Genomic DNA, 26,167 nt, shown 5'->3' with positions numbered 1-26,167 from the left:
TAATGAAAGGAGTCTCCCCATTGTAATTTCCTATATGTTCTTTACCTACTTTGAAATATTAGTTGAAACATCTATATCGATGTACCAGACATATAGCCATACTGTATTGGCCAAATTCTGTTTTCCTTTATGCCCTCTTGAATCCAGAGTAACTCCACTGGCTTAAATTGAGGTACTTTTGGATTTATACCAGTATAAGGGGCAAAATAAGAGCTCTATTAAGGGATGATGAGCGATGACCCATCTGCTTGGCTTAGAGTAGGAAGGTAGAGATCAGTCATCTACAGCATAGTCAAAAGGTGTTGTTTTTGTTCACAGTGCTCTTCTTGTACAATGATACCTGCTTAAAGAAGCCATTCAATTGGCTGACTTAAACAGGTCTCTTAACTGAGGTAGTCTTCTATTGAAGATGGAGCAGATTTGTAATCAGGAGGCGAGATCATCAGCTGGTGTAAATCTGTGTGGTGCCACTGACTTCAGTGGAGCTTTGCTGAGGATGTGTCCCAATAACTTTAAGACTATAATGGCGCAGCCTGTAAAGACAAGGTTGGCTAATAATGGGGAAGAGGGGGAGGGTCTCTTATGTAGTTTTCATTCTCATTGTATCCTTTACAAGTTTCTGTATTTTCTGGAATGGCTGTGTATTGCTGATACAATATTTAAAGCTAGTCCTTGCAGCAATTACGTTTTGGAGGGATGTTAGTTAGGGTTGGTGATATAGAAACTTGAAACATTCAGCGTTTGTAATGGTTCCACTGAAAAACATCACAGCATAACATGTTCTGAATTAATTTGTTTCTAAATCCATGATTTCCATAAAGTTGACTTGTTAAAAGGATCTTTATAGTTTAAATGATTTAAAATATAATCCATTGTTTAATTATAAATATTCAGACAAAGTGAAAACGTTGTACTCAGTGGGGGAGAATGTTTTGATTCTGTAGCACTTAGTTGCTCACAGATTAATCTGCCAGGCTGGAACTGGTCTGCATATGTGTAGAAGGGGTTTTCTAGTTGTAGGGGACCAGGTGGTGATGTATGGTTGATTTAAGGAACAAACACACATTTTGCTGACTGCCATAAATGCTGTTAGTAGTGTGTAATGAGATTAACTCCCCATAGTTCTTGCAGTATCCTTGAGGGGTTTTTCCAAAAGCAGCGCAGGACAGACCACCACATCTTAAACAATAAAGGAGTCTAATCTTTCATTGTTGCATGCACATAACTTTTGTTGGCATTAATGGGACTTAAGCACACATTTAGAGAGAATAGACCCTAAAATTGGAAATCTTTGGTGTACCATGATTACGATTTCACAGAGGACTAGACCAGGATCATATTACTTTTCCCACTGAGTAATAATAAATATTCTAAGAGACTTGTATTTTTGAGGCATAAGGAATGTTTAGCAGTTTTTATACTTCAGCTAAGGCTTGGGAAAAGGCAGCCATGATATCAGTTGCAACAAACAAAATCTGAAGTAGAATCATACTTAACTTATTGCTTGTTCCTGCTTGTGATATGCTATTAGAACAGACCTTTGCATTTAAAAAAAATGTTAGTTTTAATAAATACTGAAAACTTCTTCAGGTCACTTTTGGTTTTCTCTGAGCTTTATGAATATTTATCTGGTTGAAAATTCAGCAACTCTCAATAGTCAAGGTTCTCTTGAATCTTATATGCAAGATGGGCCTATTTTTCTGGGCACAAAAGCAATTAAATTTGATGGTCATTATAGAACTGCTACCATCACCTTCCTTTGATGGGTGGGAGGGGGAAAGAAAATACATCAAGGTAAACATAAAGCTTTTGGAAGCAGCATCAGCCTCACTGTTTGGTTGCAGTAGCTGCTGCTTCTTGCTGCCTTCCCTCTCGCTGAGGTTGCCTGTTGTTGTGTCGTCAGCAGAGGGCACAACTTCTTCCTAGAAACAGGTTAGAGCGGGGGTGAGCAAACTATGGCCCACAGGCCACATCTGGCCTGTCAGGCCTTTTAATCCAGACCTCGAGCTCCCACTAGGGAGCAGGGTCAGGGGCTTGCCGTACTCCAGCCTGGGAGCAGGGTCAGGGGCTTGCTGTGCGGCTCCCAGAAGTAGTAGCATGTCCCCTCTCCAGCTCCTATGGGTAGGGGCAGGCAGGGGTCTCTCCGCACGCTGCCCCTGCCCTAACTGCCACCCCCTGCAGTTCCCATTGAACGGGAACTGTGGCCAGTGGGAGCTACAGGGGCAGCACCTGTGGACGGGGCAGCGCACAGAGCTGCCTGGCTGCACCTTCGCATAGGAGCTGGAGGAGGGTCATGCCACTGCTTCTGGGAGCTGCTTGAGGTAAGCACCGCCCGGAGCCTGGACTTCTGAGCCCCCCAACCCACTGCCCTAGACCTGATCCCCCTTTGCCCTCTGAACCCCTTGGTCCCATCCCAGAGCACCATCCTGCACCCCAAACCCCTCATCCCCACCCCCACCCCAGAGCTTGAACCTCCAGCCAGAGCCATCAACCCGACCAGCACCCCAACTCTCTGCCTCAGCCCAGAGCCCCCTCCTGCCCTCCAAACCCCTTGGTCCCAGCCTGGAGCACCCTACTGCACCCCAAACCCCTCGTCCCCAGCCTCACCCCAGAGCCCACATCCCCAGCCGAAGCCCCCACACACCCATACCCCGCACCACAGCCTGGAACCGCCTCCCACACCCTTAGCTCATTTCTGGACGCACCCCAACCCCAAATTTCTTGAGCATTCATGGCCTGTCATACAATTTCTGTACCCAGATTTGGCCCTCAGGCCAAAAAGTTTGCCCACCCCTGGGTTAGAGGGTGAGAAAAGGATAAATGCCAGCTATTCGGACCCATACTCCACACTCAAGAGTCTGACCAATTTTGACAAAGCAAGGGGCAGCTTTTGCTTTTACCTCCTGGCTTGCTGCCCACCCACCCCTGTACTTTCCATCTGTTATTCCTCCTGGGTGGGTTTAGCACTTTTACATGCCAATGTCTTCAAAGCTAAAGGGCATTCAGTTTGTGACATCACATTACTGTTCTGGAGGTGTGGAGAGGCATCTTGCATGCCTGCGCAGGTTGCACATCCTCAGAACTGTCTGTAATCTCTTGTTCTCACTCTGTACAATTCTGTTTCCTGTTGTGTTGCTTTGCATATAGTTGTATAAAAATTGCAGTCGGGACTCTTGGGTGGTATATTTAAGGGGATACGCTCACAGAATATCTTGGAGGCACATTACTGTTAATAGCAGATGCTTTATAGGCAATTCTGTCTGACTCATTAGGTGGGTAGAGAGAAAGGGCGCCGGAGTCTTCCCAAAAGTTGGGGGGGGGGGCTGGAGCCCCCACCCCCTGAGGCCTCGCCCCCTGCCAAGCTGGAGCGAGGGGTGGGGCGGCAAAAGCAGCCCCCTGCCCATGTCCCTGGGCCTCTGCCCAGGGCAGGTGGAGGGACTATGCTCCCCATGCAGCTCTCCCCGACCCAGATGCTTGGGCTGCAGCCCGGCCATGATAAGCATAGCACACACAGACCCACAACTGGCCTGAGCAGCCCCAGGGCAGGTGGAGGGTTCATGACTCCCCACAGCCACCTGCGGCAAGGCTCTTACCATGGCCACGCTGTAACTCCGAGGGCCCTCTCCACCCTGGCCAGAGCCAGGTCAGGGAGAGCCACAAGGGTAGCTGTGGGAAGCCAGCACAGAGTCACGGCAGACTCTCCACCTCCACCTGCCCTGGGCCAGGCAGGGAGCCCAGGGGTGGGGACACCGGCCGGGGGCTGCTCTCAGCCCCCTCCTGCATTGCGGGCCGGTGGAGAGTCCTCACAGCAGCCTGGCTGGGAGGTGGGACCTCATTGGGAAGAAGAGGGGAAGGGGACAGGGTCTGCCCCTGCGAAAAGTGGGAGGGCCATGGTCCCCCAGTTCCAGCACCACTGGTAGAGAGTTAAGTGTTTGGACATCATGCACAGCAAAACCCTTGTGTCATTCCAAGACCAGCTGTGGAGACAGTAGCCAAAGGGTGAAGTCAGAGTGTTCCTGTGAGCATCGGGCTTAGTCACAGGGGTTGGTGCTGATGAAAGATTACATGGATATGTTTATGAGAGAGATCTGTGAATCTGATTAAAAAATCAACCTTTACTTATTAGTAATTTTTAATTCTGTGCCTCTATTAGGTTATATCAGATGATCCAGATTGTATCAAGTGTTTGCATTGGCATGATGTGGAAAAGAATAGCTAATCCTTTAGTTTGAACAGATTAATTATTAAAGTTTGGATGTTTTCAGGTGGGAGAGTTTGAAAGTTAAATCCTGCCCTCGTTGAATCATAGAATCATAGAATAACAGAGTTGGAAGAGACCTCTGGAGGCCATCTAGTCCAACCCCTGCCCAGAGCAGGACCAATCCCAACTAAATCATCCCAGCCAGGGCTTTGTCAAGCCTGACCTTAAAAACTTCTAAGGAAGGGGATTCCACCACCTCCCTAGGTAACGCATTCCAGTGTTTCACCACCCTCCTAGTGAAAATTTTTTCCTAATATCCAACCTAAACCTCCCCCACTGCAACTTGAGACCATTACTCCTTGTCCTGTCATCTGCTATCACTGAGAATAGTCTAGATCCATCCTCTTTGGATCCACGTTTCAGGTAGTTAAAAGCAGCTATCAAATCCCCCCTCATTCTTCTCTTCCGTAGACTAAACAATCCCAGTTCCCTCAGCCTCTCCTCATAACTCATGTGTTCCAGTCCCCTAATCATTTTTGAAGTCCGTGGCAAAACTCCCATTGACTTCAGTGGAGCCAAAATTTTATTCCAGGTGTTTTACAGAGGTCAGCTATTTTTCCAAGTGTCATTAGAATGAATTATGTAGGGATGCAGAGTTTCTGGGGACTTGTTTGGGTTTGCATTTGGTTCTCTGCATAGCAGCAGAATCCTAAAAGGATAGGAATAGGCACCTAGAAGCTGGTAGGTTGTTAGATACTTTTGGCCTGACATGACTACATGTGGAGAAGCTATGAATAGTTATGCTGTTCTCTTTGCAGAATGATATAGCTCCAGAGAATTTGTATTAATACTCTGTATCCATGTAGTTGTGTAAAATTTTAAGTTGGGTTGGTCAAAAATGTCATCTTGAGAAATTTAATAATTTCACTGCATTAGTTCAATGTTCCAGATGTAAACAAAGGTTTAAGTATCCTTGATAAACCAGTCAATTAAGACACTGAAGATTGAGCTTAGTTATAAATAGAGGTCTGACATTTTGGACCTAAGTGCTACTTTGGTTCTTTGTTTTAATAAGCAGTGGGAAGAAAATAAGATGTTCTTTCTTTTCTTTTCTATTGCATATCAGTGGGATGAGCTCCTACCATCTGTCATTAATGCATTGCTTCTTGGTATCAGAGTCCCCTCACTAATAAGGATATTTGCTTTGTAGAATTTTAGAGTTTAGGTGTTAGGAGAAATCAATTTTTCAATATATTTGGATACTATTTTGTATTTTTCCAAGATACTTTGTGTTTTTCTACTTGTATTTGCTACTTCAATTTCAGGATACCAGTGTCTTGTGCTGCATCCTTATACAGGCTAGTTGTTTGTACCAAGGATATACGGTAGGAAAATTTTAAGGGCAAACACAAAAGAGAATATGGTTAAACAAAACTTGTATTTGTGTAAGAAATGAAAACTTACTTATAATTCCTCTTATTCTGAAATATCTAGCAGCTGCACCTTCTGATTCCTTCCTTTTGAAATGTTTGCAGCTCCCTAGGTAATTAATTTATAGCACGTGCCTTTATTGTTAGTATGGGCAGTTTATTTCTTATTACATTTAACATTTTGGACAAAGACACCTTCTCAGCAGAGAATCCAATATTCAATAAAGAATCCTAGCGCAAAGATGCTTCTGGGCTTTCAGCTGGGTTTCCTCCCTTTTACAGCAAGCTTTCTGCCTTTGAGTACAGCAGACAAGGTGTGTGAGGTAATATTTTTTTACTGGACCAACTTCTGTTGGTGAGAGAGACGAGCTTTCAAGCTTACACAGAGCTCTTCTTCAGGGTACAGCAGTCACTTTGATGTCTCAAGTCAGCAAAAGTTTTGCTACTAGCATATGACAGTGACTTCTATAAGTTAAGAAATTGATTAGTAACACTGTTTATCTTAATATTTTTCACTGAGTGTATATATAAAGCAAAATGTAAGCCCTGGGCAACAGCTTCTATAGAATTGGGAAGCTGGCTGGTTGCCAGGGAAAAAACTTAAGCCCAATTCTTATTAAAGGCTTACAAACAGAGCGTCTTGTTAGGTTTTGCAGTGCTCATGAAGGCTCAAGGGGGGTTCCACAACTGGTAAATTGGAAGGTAATGATCACATACAGTAGGCAGAGTGAGGAGTTCCTAAAAGGCTTATAAAGAAGTAAAAGGAAATGCTCAAAAATGTTTACAATACAAAATCCTATAATTACATTTTGTTCATGAAACAAAGCTAAAGCTCTGATGGTACTTGAAAAGAAAAGAAAATATAGGTGCATGCAATAGGGTTAAAGAAATACTGTGGCAAACAAATAATCAGGATGTGATTTTAAAGGATTTGGGTTGTTTTTATTGTGTGTAATGAATTTTACAGTGGAGATTAAGTGGTTAGGTTACAAAGATCCTTAGGAAGAAACTTTGTTGACTGGCAGAGTAAATAAAAACTCAGCCATAAATTATGTTGTATACTATAAAGTTAACAGCAAAGCTGAAACCCAAGTCCAGTTGCAATATAGTTTGCAGGAGATGCCAGCAAATCTTCATTATTCATTCATTATTCATTGGCCATCAGAGAATTTTCTCTGTTTAATTGAGAGGAAGGAGAGACAGTCCATGTAAACTGGAGAGCTTTAATATTGGAATAAACTAGAGTCCATATAAAAATACCAATTTAAAGGAAAAGTGTATTTTTTGTTTACACCAAACTATATATGTACGTAACTCCCTGGAGACTTTCCATGGAGGTGGCAGATGATCATATAACTACAGTCCCATTTGCAGCATTGATTCCAGAATAGGAACTGCCTCCAAAGGCTTCTAATTGGAGCTCTGGGTTTGGCTCCAATTGCCATAGTGATGAGAGCCCATCTTGTTAGAAATGTTACTGTAGAGGAGAGTTTGTGAAATAATCAAAATATAGACACTTTCCCCTGATGGAAAGGGAAGTAAAAGGCTGAAGTTAAAATCAGCCAGAGATGTCTGTGAAGAACAGAAATCTCAAACAGGTTTCCTAGATCATTCTCTGCTGTCTCCAGTCTGAGTAATGCTGTAAGCAAAGACGTCAGGGAAAACTCCAGACAGACACACAGCCTGAAGCAAGAGAAGCAAGACCTTTATCAGGCCTGAGGCCTGGTCTTGTCCTCCTCAGAAGTTTTTGGTTCCTCACCAGACAAAAGACCTTGATGCAAAAGCAGAGAGACCCTTTTTGAGATACAAGGACTAGGTCCTGTTCTCAGAAGTGCCTGGGTCTCATTACAACCAAGAGCAAGGAAGCAGTCACTGAGTCCTGGAGCATATGCACATATCTCAGTGCACCTGATCTTTTTTCTAGCACCCCGAGGTACCTGCTAGCCCTACGTTTTTGTGAGGTACTATATTTTCCAGACTGATATCAAACACAGAGCTCACTCAGAGACTGGGGGAATTGAAGAGTTCTTAATCCCTCAGATGAAATTTTCAAAACTCCATTGTTCTCCTGAAGAATTTATTGCTTCACTGCAGATTCAAAAATTCAATTTTAAAATATGATTAGGCCAAATTTTTCTCCGTTACATTAGTTTAAATCTGGAGTAACTCTACTGAAATCAGTGCAATTACTCCAGATCTACTCCTGTGTCTGGTGTAACTAAGCAATCTTTGGCCCAGCATTATTTTTGTACTCAATCATCTTGCTTGCTTTTCCTCCATTGTGTGTGGTTTCTTCTCCCCTTCTATCCTTTCCTCTTACAATGGGGTTGTTCTCATCCTTCCTTTCAATTCAGTGTTTTATTCCCACTCCAGGCATTCTTGCGTTGCTTGCTTTCTCCTGATGTTACTGTGCTGTGTTCTGTTTCAGTGTATTGTGCTGGTAGTTATAGTGAAGTTCAGTGAAATCCTACATTTTGAAGCATTGGCACACAGTGCTGCAGAGGAAAGTACTCTAACAAATGTCACTTCTTTGACAGTCCGCACAGTGGGAGCAGAGCTCCGCAGCTGGCGAGAGCAACAGAAGAAGATAAATTGGAAAATGTAGCATCCCACAAGATCAAAGCTTCTGAAGCAGACTCACCCTGGGCAGTTCTCTAGCATTAGGAGACCCTAAACTCTGAGTTAATGGAATCTGTGAACTAATTTCTGCATTCTGAGCTGTGAACCATCACTGAGAGTTACAATAACAATGTTAAAAAAGAGAGAAAAATGATAATGTACAATTAGCTGAGACTTTTACAAGTATATTAAGGGTCTTGAGCAATACTGTTGATTAAATTCCATTGAGGAGAAAGGTAATACTGGCATTTCCTATTTAGCTTTCATTTCAACAGTTAAGATATTTTACAGTCAGAGGGCCTGATCTAAAGCCTACTGAAGTCAGCGGAAATACTTCTGTTGACTTCAATGGGCTTTGGATCAGGCCCAGAATTATTTAATTATTATCCCAGCTATCACATGCTGTGATAAAGGAATGGCCCTCATGCTTCTTTTCCAGGTAAAACCACCCTTGAAATAAGCCCCAAGCATTTTTTCCCCCTGAGATTGAGTTTGCTGAGCATCTTCATACAATCCACTAATAGTTTCCTTGCACCACTGAACATGTATTGGCTGCCTAGTATAATAGGAGAATGCTTAAGATGCAAACCACTCCTGCTAACTATGGTGCCAGATTCTGTTTGATAAATACTGGAGCTTCAAGTGTTGCATTTATAAGTAATGATCCTGAAATGAGGCCCATAGAGATATTGAGCAAAGAGTTACCTATTTTTGCAGAATAATATGCTGTTTAGCTTTTCAGTAATTACACCAAATTGAGCTGTGAAAGTGATCTTCTATTTCTTGAATAGTTACATAAGGTTAAAATATCAGATTATCTGAACAATTCTAGAGGAGATTACACTTGGAATTAGACTGCAACACTCATGATTATTTTAATTTCTAGGTCATAAATGTGTTCAGGTACTGAAAGAAGAAATGTACTTTTTTGTCCTACACAAGAGAGCGTTTGACATTGCCATGTTACCTTTCCTTTCTCTGGTTGGTATTATTCCCAGTAAAGTTCCAGGCCTGGGACTTCAGTAACCTTCAGGATTGATGAGTCAGCTCCAAATCACTGCAGTCTTTCATCATACCACATGTTAGCTGCCAATTATGTGGGTAATAGGACAATATGCTGTGTAACTGAAAACCAACACTCCAAATTAACATTCACCTCTGCAGAAAAATCTTAGTGTTAGAATGTTACAGCTGTAGTATTTGGTGGAAATCCTGAAAAGGTGTTTCCCTGTCCTTGCCATTTTCTAGGTATTTAAAATTAGGGGGATAGGGTTGGGGAAAGATTATTATGAGAACATGAAAGAATGATTGCATCCTTATAATGAAGGTTTGCTCAGACAGTATGATGAATTTACTGCAATAGCCTCCTATGAGCATGATGCTTATAAAATGGAGGTTTACAAAGCTTGATGACTATTTTAAAATGATACACATACCTTTCTCTCTATAAGAAATTGATGAAAAATAAAGAGAGGATGGGATGGATTAGATTTGCTCCTGCTCTTGCTAGAGTCAATGACAAATTTCCTATTAAATTCAGTGGGAGCAGGGTGAGGGTCCTGGTTTCTGTTTTCTACTGCCGTTTTATTTAGAGTTTTAATATATTGAATATGTAAGATATGTTTTTAAATTATGTATGTGTGTATGGTCAGGCACTCTGATACATGGAATAAAAGAATTGCAGTTATCTTGCCACTGACTGAGCAGTAGACAGTAGCCAAAAAAGGTGACTTAGTAAGTGCATCTAAAAAGAAGTGTCATTCATTGTTAATAGATTTTTAAATAGTCAACATTTTTTGATGCATCACATTGTGATGCTTCCATCAGATATACTTAACTTGTGGCTATGACACTGGACTTCGACTTAGGATTCTGTTGTCGGCTGCGTCAGAGATGTCCTGTGTGACCATGGACAAGTCATTTTATATCTCAGTGCCTGTTTCCCAGTTATATAATATGGGGATAATCATACTTCCACACCTGACAGAGAGTCTAAAGATAAATTCATTAACATATGTGAGTTGCTCAGATAATATATTGGCAAGTACTATTAAAATACAGTACTACAAGTCTACAAAAACAAGATGTAAGGACAATCCTAAACAAGATTAACTTGTTCCTTTTTAAGTAATCGACCACATTTACCTTTGAATGTTTTAAAGGAAAATCCAGAAAGAAACTTGTTTATATGAAATATAAACCTGCCATTTGTTACCATGAAACTGATAGAAAAGAGCTTGCAGCACACAGAGAGAGCCAATACGGATTAAGATGTTTTTTAAGGATTAGGTGTCCACTTCTTACAGCCTCCACCTAGCTTTCTTGCCTTCTCCCCTCCATGCTCCCACATTCCTTCAGCAGGTACTCACACTCCCTCTCCTACAGACGGCCATGTATCCTCCCTTTTTTTCTGCCCAGATATGCTGGCTCTCTCTCTTTTTCCCCAACTCGCTTGCACCTTCCCTGCCCAACCACACCCTCTCTGCACCACTTCCCTCTACTTACATGATCTTGCTGCTGCTTATATTGGGGTGGGCTCCTAATGCTGCACTGACTTATTACACCACCACTGTTGCAACTTGCTGCTTGCAGTTGGCAGCTGATGGGCCTAGCTGTGCTAGTGCTGACTCTTTTTTTTCTTTGCTGGTCACTTCACCATTCAGTTTGCCACACTACCTAACAGTGAAATATGGGGCATGTGGGATCATGCCATATGCTCTGTGGCATGGATGGTAAATGGCCCAAGTCAATAAAGGAGCAGCTGGCTGAAGAAGAGGTTGCACACTTGGACCCAGCAAAAAGACAGTTGTGACGTGACAGCAACAGGGAGAGAGCAGTGACTAGCTAAAAAGAGGGGAAACAGGGTTGCCAGGTGGTTGGCCACCTCCCAGTTTCACTACAACCAGCTGGGACATTGGGACTATCCATCATAATTGGGAAAAAACTCAGTGAAAATGGACAGCTGGTTACCCTGATACGCACATGTAATCAGTTTGAATTTTGAATCCCTACTTACACTAGAAATCCAGAAACTAAGGCTCAAAGGCTTAGCCAGTCACCCACTCAGTAACAGCTTTGCCTTTGAATTGTTCCTTAAAACACTTCAACATTCTCTACTTGAATTATTGATTTTTTTTTTATTTTATTTTTTTTAAAGAGATTGCAAGCCCCTGGTGGCAGGGACATTGTCTTTTCAACTCTCTGTAAAGCAGAGTATATTTTCTTGCTAGATGGACAATAACTTACAGTTGAATAAATAAATAGATCAGTGCCTGATGACTGATTACTGAAAATACTTTTTCCTTAAGCTGTATCAAGAGTAAATTTATTTATCGGCAGAATTAGGATTCCCACTCTTTGGGAAAGCAACATTTATAGACATTTGTTGTATTTTGTTGTTGATCTTCATCTGTATATCTTTGTATTGGTTTTAAATTGCCAAACATCACCGTAGTATCTGTAAAATTGAAAGCAAAGTCCCTAGTATACTTTATGGAGATTCTGGCACTTCTCCATTTTGGAATAAAATCTCTGCTTCGGGTAGGGTTTGTATCTTTTATTTATTTTATTTTTGATTTTATTTACGTTTGTTGGCGGTTTTTTTGTTCTTTTCAGGTTGATTTGTTTCAGATTTTCTTTGGAAGTTTTAGGGTTTTTAATTTATTTGGTTGGTTGGTTGTTTTTTGCCTTGAAGGGGTATCAGTGTTGTGAATGTCATTCTTATGGTAGAAAAACCTTAAAACTGAAATTTATGAAAAAGTATGAGAAAAAGCTATTTTTGAAGGTCAGAACTGACTGTTGTGGGTGAGAATTTTCCCCCGACAGTAACTAATGGAGGTGAAAGGTCAGAAGTTTGCCTGTACTTGCTATATGGCAGTAGTTTGATAGCAAGTTAAATGTCATGTAAAATTGGCAAATGATGCAGCAAATCAATATTTAGTGATAAAAAGTTGGTACAATTAGTCTGTTAATCAACAGTGTATCTGCAAACAACTTGATTTAGTGCATTCAATTTACTTCAAAAGATTTCACTGGGAATTTGTTGCAGTGGTGTAAAAAAACCCCAAAGTATTCAAGTAGTAGCGTGGTAATTATAGCAATCCTCAGCAGAGCTCATTTTATAAGGCAGAAAATGTTATAGTTTAAATTTTTAGGCAGAAGATATCAATTCAATTGAAGAATTAGCAACAAATTGGTCAACTTGTTTTCTCTCACTGCTATTCAAGGGATTCAGATAGAGGCCTGGTAAACTTGGATCATGTACAGTTACTGTTCAATCTGCATCAAAATCTTTGCTTTAATCCTCTATTTTCAGGGCTTTATTACATGCAAGTGAGAGCCCAAATGAAATCTTGCCTGATGAGGTGTCAGCTTAATGGTTAAAAGAAAATCAGTTTGACTGATTTTGATTTTGGTTGTTAAAAATCATTTAAAAAAAACTATAACACACTGCAGGGTATTACTGCTGAGGGATTTTTAGTTGTCAAATTATTAGTCTTAAGGGGAAAGACCTGAACCTCTAGCCACTCACAAAACTGAGGTTGAACCATATGAAATTTGATTGTGTCCTCCATTTTGGGGGGGAGGGGAGAGCTTTTAGAGAAACTATTTTGAGGGATGGGAGGAGGGAGAATGAGTGCATCACAGTAATTAAATTCAGAATAATAACACAGTCCACAGTTCCAAACAGAGAAACCCATGAAACTGCAGGGCAGACGAACCCAAGATATTTAAAAGACAAAGACCTAACATACTTTTTCTTAGAATTATACTGTAGCAACTGTGTACATATCAAAGTGGTTTAAATCATGGCAGGGAAACAACACTTTGCAGTCAAATAACACTTTGCAGTCAATTTCAATCTTCCATATCTTTGTTGCTGTCAGAGTTCTCAGTAATGCTTGCAGAGCTAACTTTTGTTCAAAGCTGTCTTGTCAACTCAACATCGCAGTAAATATATATTTTGTTTTCATACAGAAGCCATATAAAGTAAAGTACTGCCATTCAGCTATTCAGATTTATTCCCATGGAAGAAAATTTTTTCCATCCATCGCTTAAGATTTGGGGAAACCATTAGGTCAAATTCAGCCCTGGAGGAAGTGGATGCATCTTTCCTTATTTAAATGGAGTTATGCTAAATTTAGCTTTGATTTCTCTTGTTCCTGTAATTCTGTCTCCTTTCTTTTGAAATTTCTGAAGACTCCTTTCCTTTTCAGTATTCCCCAATTCCAAAAAATAAAATTTTAGTATCACTGGAAGAGAGTTCCCTTCGTCTGCTTTTGTAGGAGGGATTCTGTACTGCCCCTCAATGCAAATGTTATCATCACAATCATCACCTCCCACTAGAACAGAGGTGGGCAAACTACGGCCCGCAGGCCACATCTGGCCCACGGGACCATCCTGCCCGGCCTCTGAGCTCATGGTCCAGGAGGCTAGTCCTCAGCCCCTGCCCTGCAGCCATGCTGCGTCGTGGGCAGTCGGGCTGCGAGCTCCTGCTGCTCTGAGCGACATGGTAAGGGGGCAGCGGCGGCATGTGCGTGGCAGTGGGGGGGGTTGGGAAGTGGGTCCCGGGGGGCAGTCAGGGGGCAGTTGGATGGGGTGGAGGTTCTGGGGTGGTCAGGGAACAGGGTGGGTTGGATGGGGCATGGGAGTCCCGGGGGGCCTGTCGGGGTGCGGGCAGTCAGGGGACAGGGAGCAGGGGGGGTTGGATGGGTCAGGGGTTCTGAGGGGGGACAGTTAGGGGGCTGGAAGTGGGAGGGGGCAAATAGGGGGCGGGGGCCAGGCTGTTCGGGGGGCACAGCCTTCCCTACTTGGCCCTCCATACAGTTTCGCACCCCGATGTGGGTCTCGGGCCAAAAAGTTTGCCCACCCATGCACTAGAATATTTTAAACTAATTTTTCCATTAAGTGTGCAGATCCTTTTCTCTCACTGCCAGATGGTCTGTCCTAAATTCTTAGGTACCCTGTTCTTGCTTGGGTCTCAACATAAAACCCAATGTATTTGTTGTTGTTTTTTAAAACTTACCATTTCCTCAGTTATTCTACCATATATTTTTTTTAAGCCTTAGCCTTTACATGCACAAGCCTGTGTTCCAGTCGGGTAGTTTGGTTCTCCACTGCTGTCAGTCTTGCTGAAACATTTTTCATTCAGATTCTAATGAGGTTACTGATCAGTGTACAAAATCCACTTTTTCACTCATGGACTCTCTTAAGTGCTCTCAGTGAGCTGTATTGCTTCAGCCTGGTGGTAATGATGCAGTTTGGGTCACTAGAGGCCTGAAGTACTGTGTTCAGACCCTGGGGATGAGAGGGAAGGAGTGCTTCATGTCATTAACAAATGATTTCTCTAGCTAATTAAGGATCTGATGTAAAGAGGATCTTGATCCTTTCTTCTTCAGCTGGAAGCGTGCAGTTGTGGCGGGGGGGGGGGGGGCGGGCCTCAAGGATGCTGGCGCAGAGGATATTGGATTGTGTCACAATTTTAGCATTACTTGGTGGTGTGTGTTTGTGTTAAAAATACCAGAACAAATGCATTTTTTTACTCACTAAAAAATTCACTATCAAAAGATGAGCCTTCCAGAACTCATACTGTCTGCCTTGTGAATAATGGAAAGCAACTGTGTTAGCCTAACACTGAGGTTTAAATGTCCTTTTGAGGGTCTCAGTTTGAGATCCCCAACATCAAAAGAAGGTGGAAGAGTAAAAAGGTCCTATTTTCTGTTTGCTGTATTAGGGACAGTAGTTTGGATATTTTTTTAATGACTAAATGAAGATTCAAATGGCGGGGGGGGGGAATCAACCTTGGGGTTATGTTGCACTGTTGTTTTTAGGCCAAAATCCTCATTCATTTCAAAGGGATCTCTTGCTTGGATCCTTGGTATTCATCCTCCTCACCTAAGGGTAGGGTAAAGCAAATTTTGCTGCAAGGATTCATGAGCATCAGGAGCTGGTTTCTAATGTAATTGTTGACATGCTCTGTTACAGTCTCTTCTGCCAACTTTGTAGCTCAAATGTCCTAGCTGATGATGTCTTTAACAGCTGAAATCTTTTGGGTAGACTTCAAAATATTTATTATTTCAATTTTTGTTAAGGGAGTAGTTTGTCCTTTTGAATTTAGCTATAAAGGAGGGTCTGAGTGTCCACTGCCTGGCCCCTTTATGTAGTTTTTTACACATGTGAAATGCTGTCACCTGTGTAAGTGTGGGTGTGTTTGTAATCTTGATTTAATAACATTTAAAAACCATCATGCACTCACTCTGAGCAGGTGAAAATGACTATACAAGGTGCATGGCAGTAGAGAATCAAGCCTCTAATGTGTGAATAGATGTGTAATGTCCATAAATAGGGCTTTTGTTTGTTCACAGTAACACTGAAAATATGCAGGGCCTTTTCCTTTGCTTGCATCCAAATAAACTGAAAAGGGATTTACTGATTGCTGTTCCTCAAACATAGTATCATTCTGTTGGGGTGCATTGTTTTTCCCTGAAGTATTATTTTTATCCATAAAAAAATTCTTTTGGAAGTTGGAGTGGGACGCTTGAAATTAGTATGATTTGTGTTTTACGTTTTTCCTTAGTGTCACCAGCAATCCAGGAATGTTTCCCCAAGACAAAGGCATGTAGAGATCTATGTGTATCAGAGCTAATTTACAAGTACATAGAGTACTTTGAGCATCTCTAGCTGCTGAGAGTTTACTTTCTATTCACTAGCAGTGTGGAAAAAAATCATGCTTTGCTCACTCTGTCATCTGTTAACCCTGTGTTGTGTAAAGATACCGGTAAAATGTTGTTCATGCTTTTGAAAAAGAAAAGAAACTTTAAAATTTTTCTGAATGAGAAATAGTTGTTAAAAACTGCCAGGCAAAGACTGACTATTAAATGTTAGCTCATGTGTTGAACGCTCCTTGTTTGCAAATGGATTGCATTCTCTCTCATCCCCTCTAGCCCTATTTATCACAGGCTGTTTTTTATTACAATTGTTTCTCCAGAGGACTCCACAGATGCTGCTTTTTAAAATTTCATTTGCGTAAGAAAGAGAATTGATTTAGATTGTGCAACCAAGCATTGGTATTAATGATTGATGGGGTTAAGAGCTGATGGTAACATCTCTGCTGACTTGCTTTTTGGCAAAAGCATGCATCCCTGATGGGTTAGTATTATGCAGCAAAGCTGGGTAATGATAAATACAGCAATAATTAGGCTCATAGCAGTGCCTCCTTACCTACACTTGCCTTTCATTTATAATTTTTATACACAAATTTTATAAAATGAATTGTGATATAGCCATCCATAGAATAGGGATAATATGAATGCTAGCAGTAAAAGGGTTTCCATGCTGCCTAACTGACATGGTCAACCCTGACCTGGAGAGGTCAGCTCTGTGAGAGGATAGTTTAGTCAATTCTTTAACAAGCGTGACTACCTAACAATGCACCAGTAGTTGTAGTGGACCAAATCCTGATCTCAGTTATACCAGTATAACTGAGATCAAGATTTGATCCAGTGGGTTTAATGATGTGGTTGCATGACCAGAACTGGACTGATACCAACTTAATTCATACACAGAGGAACTGTCACATGGTAATTACTTCTGATCACTGTTGACTTGGTCCAGAATCAAACCAACACCATATATGTGCAAGATTCTATATTATGATCTATATATTTTTAACCAAAGCTTTTATCTAATACATTCTAAGATTATTCAAGACATAAAATATTTCTTCCAACACTATCAGTCTTAATTTCCTAATTTCTTTAAATAGAACATGAATCCATCTTCATCCATGGTATCCAGAGACTAGAAGTAGGTAAAATGGCCAATGTTTCTTTGCACTCACTCTGTGCAGGTGTAAATGATGATTTCTTCATCTCTTCTGACACTTTACAAACAGGGGTGACTGTTCTATAAAATTAATGGCCATTTGTTCTAAAAATCTAGTTGAGCTAATTTTTTAAAAATTAAACTTTCAGAGTGGGCCACGTTCTCTTACGTACATTGTTGTTGACTTGGTGGCCTGGGGTCTGTACCATTAAGTCGGTTTCCAGCTTGACAAATGCCCATAGTGCTTCTGCTCCTCTGCTGTCAATGATGTCTTGCAAGATTTTAATGGCTTTTCTTCCTTCCTTCTAAGCAAACATTATGAAAATTCTTGGCAAACCAGCAGCAGCCCTCGTTAAGTCTGTACTGCTCTTTGAAAGTTTACATAGAAGCATATTAGCAGCTGTAAGAGCAGTTATGGTAGGGAGAAAGATTTTTAGAGTTTTATATGAACTGAAAGTTGGGAAAACCTTGTCAAGGATACTCCCATGACTGCAAAAACTGGTTCATTTTTATATGCAGTTTTTTAATCTTGGGCTGTAGGAATCCCCACAGCTTTTCATCAGTTTGAGGGCATTATGAAAGAAAAAGCAGATGGTTTTTGTTTGCACAGGTACATCTAGTATAACCATGTAGGTTGGGACTGAGCCTGAGTTGTTGCAAAAACATCACTGAAGGCATTTTCCAAAGGTAGTAATAGCATTTAAAGAGGAACAGCTGCAGTGTTTTATAAAATTAGTGGCTAATTGCTCTAAAGATCTAGTTGAGCTAATTTTTTAAAAATGGTTTAAAATCTTGTGAGGCTGAAGGCATATAGACACTTGGCCCTCAATCTCTTTACCTCACACCATATCGAAATCAGACATAATTTAGGTGTTCCCACACCTTTGTCCCTAAATGTACAGTTGTATGAAATTTAACCAATAGGAGATGAGTTATTGCTTAATGTAGCTCTCAGTATGTATGTACAGGTGTTGTTTATGTAGCATAGAGATTAAACATTTGTAGTGTGCTGACAGTAATCAGTGTTGATCAGCATTCTTTTAATTTACTTAGGTACAAATCCAGATTGCAGTTACGGAAGTGTAAACTGGGGCAGCTTCACTGAAGTCAGAATTTGATTCTTTGTGTTAAACTGGAATTGTGCATCCTTACATATACTTTGGCATGGAACAGAATTTTCATTCATTGCCGCCAAATTATCATATAGGAAATCTTTTCAGTAAGTGAAGGACAACCAGTTTTTTGTTCTCCTCCCAACACTGAAGGCCGTATTCTATAGACTGCCTAATCTCCTCACTGAGGAAGCCAATAGAATCCTTGACGTATCAGATTTTAGAGGACCCTCTAAAGCTTCTGTGGTGAAGGAATTAGATGGAGGTTTTATTGAAGGTAGGCCTAAATATGTGTTTCGGTTGGGGAGAAACAGGTGAATGTATGAAAATCAAGTTGCAGTTTGGAATGCTAATCCTAAAACTTGCTGTCAAGGAGTTATGCCTGCCCCTCCCCCACTCGCCAGTACATACATTCATGTCTCTTTCAAGTAACATAAATAGAAAAAAATAGCTGGCAGCAATTGCTGAGTTTCTTTAAGCTATCTGTATTTGTGACGGGATCCCCGGGTATACCCTGGAACTGGGGTATTGTTGTGCCTCCTTAACTTTCCAGCCTGGGCTGTCTCTCACAATGCTTTGCTAGTGTCAGGCAGCAAACCCCTCCAGGCGCTGCTATCACTCAGCACAACATGTGGAGCTGCACATCCAGCTAGATTGCATGAATGCTCTCTGAGCCACTCACGAATCACACAGAGAAGGGCACCAGCAAATCTCCCAACCCCCTAGCCTTGCATCCAAGAACTGAGCCATCTTGCCCTGGTCAGAAGCCTGACCAGTGTAAGTTCATTGCCGAGTCCGCCCCTCCCTTGATGTGGAGAGGAGACACGTGAACTTTTGTAAACTCAGCTGAGATTTCCCAAGCACTTCAAGCAAAACACACTGTTTTAGGTAAAATCTGAAACAGATTTAATAACTACAGAAAGATAGATTTTAAGCGATTATAAGTGTTAGGCACAAAGGTCAGAGATATACCAAAGAAAATAAAATGTAAGCACCAGTCGAAATCTTAAACCTTATTAGACTAGGTAGTATTTGGATCAAGCAGTTTTCTCACACCACCAGATGTTACAGTTCTTAATACACAGGCTTCCCCTTTAAGTCTGGGACCAGTTTCCTCAGTTCAAGTCTTTGTCTTCTCAGCATTTTCGGAGAAGAGAGAGGCCAAAGCATGATGCCACTGTCCCCTATTTTATATCTTTATTCCACATGCCTGGAAGACACTAACCCGGTGGGCTTTGCTGAGTCACAGGATTGAGCAATCTCCCTGGTGTGATCTTATGCAACTGAGTCATAGATTTGAGCAGTCCCCATTGTGTGGTGCTTGTGCAACTGTCATTGAATTGTAAATCCCTTATTTACTATTCTCCTGCTGGTCAATGGCTGGTGATGATCGTTCTACGCCCACCAGGGTGTTGATCACCTCCTTTGTCGTTGTCACTGGAGAACTAGCATTGTGCGACTTCCAAACTCACAACGTACTTCACTAACAACCATACAGCAAAATCTCATAACTCATATACACTAACAATATACATATTTGGACAGAACAGTGGGTTTCAGCAGATCAGGATCTTTCACGTGATATTTTATATGGCATGGTTTGTACGAAATATATAATAATTATATGACATGGGTGAATATAGGGTTTCCAGGATGCTGCTTAGAGGTACTTCCCCTTTATTAGCCAAAAATCTTTAAATACAATCTCTCCTCTTAAATTATACTACCCCATTTTGTATTTCATTGCTTTTTTATTAGCTCTGTCCTCTTTTATTTGTGTGTCTTCACCTCCCCAGGATTTTGTATGTTTATTTTTTCCCTCCACACCTTTTATTTCAGACACACATAGACAGTCTGGGACCTTGGTTCTTTCATGTAATAAGATCTCTTATACATAGTAACAAGAGATTTTCCCCAACCAGCCACTTTACAAAAAGGAAAGACAGAAAGACGAAAAGATGGCCTCCCAGCGGAGAAAGACAGCCACTTACATTGTATGAATGGTATTTTAGCATTCCTCTTACCAGATAGCTAACAACCCTTCACCCTCATAGTCATAGTAGGTTCCCCTCTCTGGCACAGAGAATGGAAGATCAAGCTTGGCCCTTAATTCTCCTGGTCTGCCACTAGCCTGATGCTCGAGTGTCTGTCCTCCTCCATTTGTATGCTTCATCCCTGTTCCATCAGCCAGTTGTATATTTCTGTTCCCCTTTCTCTCATTCCTGTTTATGTGTCTCATCCTCATTTCCATGTCTTTCCTCCCCTTCTTTGTCTCTTGTGTGGTCCCTCAGGATTGCTGCTCTTTCCCTAGAGGGGCCCACAAGAGAAACAGCAAAGTGAAACTCACATAAGCCTTGTTAGTTTCATCCTTCTCTTCCTGCTGGGTCACAAGGATGGGAAGGATGTGTGAAGAATCACCACAAACATGGTGATCCTCTGGTACTGCAGAAAGAGGAGCTGTTGCTGGTAATGCTGGGGAAGTGCTATGTGCAGCACCAAATACATCAGTGGAACTCCCATGCTGGATTCTCTTGCCGGGGAATCTTTAAAATGGGACGGTGAGGCTGCATGGCAAGCTACAGATGCCTGCAACCCAGGTGGAATCAACACCACTTTCTTAGGAAGTGTTTCCAGACAATGCTGCTTGCTTTTGATTTATTTATTAATATTAAGGATTTTTAAGAGGAATTTTCCAACTTAGCCTATGGGCAGTTTACTCTGGGCTCCTTGCACATTCCTTTAAGCCACAATTAATTAACTAAATTGACACCATGCTGCTAAGACAGTTATTGCAAGAGACAGTTATTCTGATTGTTGGACTAATTGCTAGTCAGGGTTTCTGGATGACATTCCCTTCACAATAAGGCTGCTAATTAATCTTGCTGCAGTTCTCACAGAAAGAAATGCTGATAAGCATATCACCAATTAACATAAGAAAGAAAATGTCAAGAGCCCTGTTGTGTTTTAGGGAACCCCCTCCCGGTAAGATGAATATCACTATTAAATATGGAGACAGACTAACTACTAAGTATGAAAGCCAATGTGCCATGACACAGCACCAAAACTACACAGACTATTCATTTAGGAACCTGCATATTGAATGTCTGTTCACTCTTGTTTAATAACATTGACCGTTAGAAGTTCTGTGTACAACTGAAAGATCAAGTAATATGGAGCAGGGACATTGCAAGGATCCTGCATGTTTGATAAATAATTTCTCCCAGAAAATTATTCATAAGAGTGTTGTTATTCATAGAGTGTATAGGTGAAGTAGCTTAAACACATTAAAGACATGGGGACATGTCCTCAGCTGGCCCATAAAAGCTGGCCCACAATCCCCACTCAGAAGACCTTATAATTTAATTCAGACAGACCAACAAGTACACCAAGGAACAATTCAATCACAAAGGGAAGTTGGAAGAGACAGGGATAGCTGCTACTGCCAGTTGGTGGAGACTTTCAGCAGTGGATCTGGCCCATCCAGGGGAACATTGGTGGCATCTCTGGATGCATGCAGGTGACACTACCAGTGTCCTTGCTCTGGGTGCCGTGAGAGCTGGCCCCTGGAGGACATGTGCTTAGGTGAAAGAAGTGTTGGTTTTAACTTGCAAAGCCTCATGATTCTTTTTTCCTCTCCTGTGCTTACAGGTCAGAAAATCCTTCACCACAGAAGTGATGTCTTAGAAACAGTAGTCCTGATTAACCCTTCAGATGAAGCAGTTAGTACTGAGGTAAGTCAGCTGGAAATGTCTTATTGGATGCATCACAAAAGCACCATAAGTGAATAAGGGGAAACGGTATTCTGACTGTGCATAAATGAACATGTGGAAGTGAATGTCAGTAAAAGTGTCAGCCTTCTCTTATCTCTTCCTCTTGTTTCCCCTTCCCATAATAGGATTTTAAAGACATAGAACAGAAATACTCATATCTCCGTTCTCAGCATTACATTTCCAATAACCCACTAAAATCTGGTTTTGATCAAGTGGAGGCAACTGCGATGAGAGCTCTTGGACTGTTGCTCCCGCACCTCTCCCTGGCTTGTGTTCTGCATGTCTATTTTAAACTTGATATAAACCAGGTCATCTGAGACAGTTTTAGACCTTTTGAGAAGGATTAACATGTATATAACATCTTTCCTCCAAGAAATCACATGCCATGATCAACAGAGTTGGAGGCTATCACAGAACAAGAGATCTCCAAGTCCTGCGTATTCTTTAGAAGAGGGTCAAAGCACCAACCATATATCTCAAGACACCTCTTAGAGAGGCAAAGCAGCATTCCATCCAGGAAGTTGTGGCAGATAAAAATAGGCATACCTATGCAGTTAACAAATAATTTTCAGTGTGAATATGGAGGATCCCCTCTGAACATATTAGAAGTATAAAACCCTCAAATGGGTATTTTGTTGCCAGGGATGTAGTTTTAATTGCTGTACACTACCAAAGAACAGATTCTTACTAACATTAAACAACCATAACTAAAAGGAGGCTATACTAATCAAAATGTTTAAACCATTAAACATCAAGTAAGTCATCTTTATTATAATTTCTCTTATTTCGTCTCTGCTGTTATAGAATCTCTTAAATTGCATCCAAATTATTTAATGAGAAAAGAGAGAATCAGTTCAGGTGGCAGCTCTTAGGTTCTGCTGTTAAAGTCTGATCCCCTTTCTTCTTATAAAGGAAGAGAAACATCACAAAGGGAGAGAGGAAAGAATGGCAAAAGGTAGGAAAATGCAGCTTCTGTCTCTGAGGCTGGTAGTTCTATTGATGGAAGACCATAGGAAAAGCAGTTGGCATGCAGGCCAGTTAGTGACTCCTGCACCCTGGCTTTACTGCCCTGGCTCTGGAAAATGTTTGGGTAGGTTACTCTTAATTTCCTCTCACCAGTCGGGGGGAGGGGTTGTTGTTTGTTTTTTCCTGACATTTGGCTGCTCTTCAATGCTTTCATTCTGCCAAACTGATAACAGCCAAAAGTTACAAGGTTAATTTTATCTTGGCTAGCTAAGCCAGACTCTCATTAGGCAAAAGTCAAAATGAGAATTAAGAAAGAGGAAGGAGGAAAAAAGTGGGAGTAGAAATAGCCATCTCACCCCACCATATGGCAATCAGGAACATTAGGTTCATATCACAGAGTAGCTTAGGACACAGCCAGGGAGGCGATGATGTCATTTGGTTCCATCTCCTTATCGAGTCCAGACGGAATATCTGACAGAGTGGGAAAGAAGAAGGCTCATGGTGTGATTGTAAATCCTTGGGACCTGCCCTGTGATAAAGATGATCGTATTAGTGATGCAGGTTGATGCACTGAGCATGATGCTGCCTAAGGATCAGTAAGCTGCAAATACTCCCTAGGAAAGAAGTGTCCAAAACAGGCAATATTCTTGTCTCATCAAAACTGCCCAGACAAAATACATTTCCTATATGGACAGTTTCTCTCATTTTAAGAAGATTCTGCTCTGTTGCTATAACAATTTTATAACTTTACCACATCTGGAAAACTTCTAATCAGCTATTTCTTTGGGCCACACAGACTCATTAAACACCATATATTTGACTTAATTCTGGGCTTTCTTTCAACAACATGTTTATAAACTTAAGTGACCATCCTACTTTGAACAATATAGGGCTTCAATCAAGGCTAGGGTTGAACACAACATATCTCTGTCTATTTTATACTACCTTATCACAATTTATTTTAAAAGTAATGGTCTAATATCAATGCACAGAATTCTAGTAATCCCCCATTAGGCCATCATTATACTCTTTTTATCTTTGTCTCTCATTTTTTTCCATGCATGTTATGTATTATGTTCTAAAAACTGCAAGTATTTTTTTTGCTTCTGCCATAGTTCTTTATCTCTATAGAAACTCTTTATCATCAGTTAATAAACGAAATTGAGGGGAATTATATGACAGTCGTGTATTGGTGGTTCATGAGACAGGAAGTAATTTTGTGGCTGAAAAAGCTAGTGGTTTTATACATAAGCTGGCTGACTGCCCAGAACTGCTCCTGCAAAGAGGAAAAAAAATTAAGAAGGGAAACCAGTTCTTTAATGGATTTTAATACAGCTAAAACAGATGAGGCTTGAGTGACATACATCAGCCAGCCAGGTGCACTTATCAATGTTCTTTTCTGAAACGGAAATCCTTGACCCACCAAGGATATTGTTGGATTTTATCATCCAGTACAATTAGTGACAAGCCCGTATTAGGCCAGCTTTTAATTATGGGGTCCTTCTGCTATTCAAACCTCAGGGCCACTTCTTTAGTAAGATCAAAATGGAGGTCTTCCTGATCCATACTCTTCAGTGGCCCTTTTCATCTCATTCTAAAAACAGAGTTGTTGAACAGAGATTTAGGTCAATACTGCATCCTTCTTGGCATGAGATGGAATAATTTAAGGCGATTGATTAACAATCAGTACATAAAGTTATAAAACTGGCTTGCTGGGAGTGCTGAGAGATGCTGTTTTGTGGCTTAGAAATATTTTGCAAAAAATGTATTCAAGAATACAGTTCTTTACACAAAACTCAGTTGAATTCCAGTTGTATTTAGCCAGCAGACATCCCTCTAGATCTACAAGCTTTACTTTGACAAAAGGCTGTCAAGTATTACAAGCAGTGACAGAGCAGTGGTAAAACTTGGGAATTATCAGCTGTAGTGAAGGCTGTTTTGAAATGCAAAGTTTTTCCTCCCCCTGCCTTGAAGAGATAGTGTTATCTATTACAAGCGTAGTAAGAACAACATCTTTCAATAGAGTCCTTTGGATTGGTAAGATCCCCTCGATCACTCCATTCTCTGTTCCCAAAAGGTCAGCTGGGTGGACTCTCCCCTCCAGGAGATTTGACCCCGTCTTCCCTTAAAACCTGATCCACAGGTGAGGGGTCTGGCATTTCGTATGCTGATCCTTCACCCTCCTCCTGGGGAAATGCCTTCCTACAGAAGGTGAGCAGACCCTCGTGTCCCCCCTCACCTTCCGTCTGGACTTATCTCTCTGGATTCCCCCCTAGCGCAGACACCCCTGTGTCCTCCAAAAGGGAAGGTGACCCTGATCCAGCTGTGGGCTCACAGCTACCAGCTGTGACAGACCCTTCACTGGCCAGCAAAATCTGCCCCCTTTCACTCAGGTTGGGCATGCTTCCAGCTACAGAGCCCTTGGGGTCTGTTCCCATCGCAGCGGTCATCAGGACTCCAACTTCCATCTCCGGGATACATGTCCCTTTGCATCCTAGGGCAGGGCCTGTCCCCTGCTGAACTGTAACTTCCTGGCAGTCAGCAGCTGGGATGGTCTTCCCATTACAAGATGGAACATCCTCCTCCCCCAGAGAGATGATGACAGGACAGGAGCTGGCTCTATCCACCCCCTCCCACAGGGACCTGCCTTGAGCCCTGGGGTTACAGGAACTGGTCTCAACCATCCCTGCCCTCAACAGCCCATTTTTCCACTGCTACAGAGGAATTAAAGAGACACTCTCCTATTTCCCCAGCAGCACCTGTGACTTCACCCTCCCATCTGGGGCTTTCAGCACAAGATTCCTTCTTGCTGCTAACAAACCCTGGGACAGGTTCTGCCACATCAGAAAAGTCATTCCCCAGTAGAAACAGTACAAAATTGTGTGCCACTGCTGTGACAAGTCAGTTCAGCCTGCAAATCACCAGTTTACATATGTACCTTAGCTGAAGGGGCAAGGACCTTATAACCTCCCACCAATTCTAATTCTGCCATTTTTCCTGGTAACAAATCCTTCTCATGGTTCAGGTCCCTCCTGACCACAGAAATCTCTGCACTAGTATCCCTCCAACCTTGGAGCACTTTGTCATTAAGCTTAACAGCGTTCATATGCTCACCGCTTGGTTGTGTAGGAGCAACCTTTACAAATCCTGTATGGTAAGAGACAGTAGCCTGGAATGCCCCTGTGCTCTGAGAAGCAGCAGTTCCATGTGTTACCTGCTGCCTGTTGCCACTCAGCCCAGGACATT

General features: G+C 41.7%; 1 protein-coding gene across 3 annotated transcripts in view; it reads left to right on the top strand.

Annotated features, from left to right (window-relative positions):
• MAP1B (microtubule associated protein 1B) overlaps positions 1-26,167 on the top strand; it is a 104,191-nt gene that overhangs the window by 50,286 nt on the left and 27,738 nt on the right. For all 3 annotated transcript variants that reach the window (XM_043547757.1, XM_037903138.2, XM_043547756.1), the window contains exon 3: positions 21,834-21,916. In XM_043547757.1, coding sequence (XP_043403692.1) covers positions 21,834-21,916 — 83 coding nt within the window. The remainder of the gene's footprint in view (positions 1-21,833; positions 21,917-26,167) is intronic.

This window comes from Chelonia mydas, chromosome 5 (genome assembly GCF_015237465.2).
Source record: "Chelonia mydas isolate rCheMyd1 chromosome 5, rCheMyd1.pri.v2, whole genome shotgun sequence".
Classification (NCBI taxonomy): domain Eukaryota; kingdom Metazoa; phylum Chordata; order Testudines; family Cheloniidae; genus Chelonia; species Chelonia mydas.
This window is presented reverse-complemented; position numbering and strand designations above follow the sequence as displayed.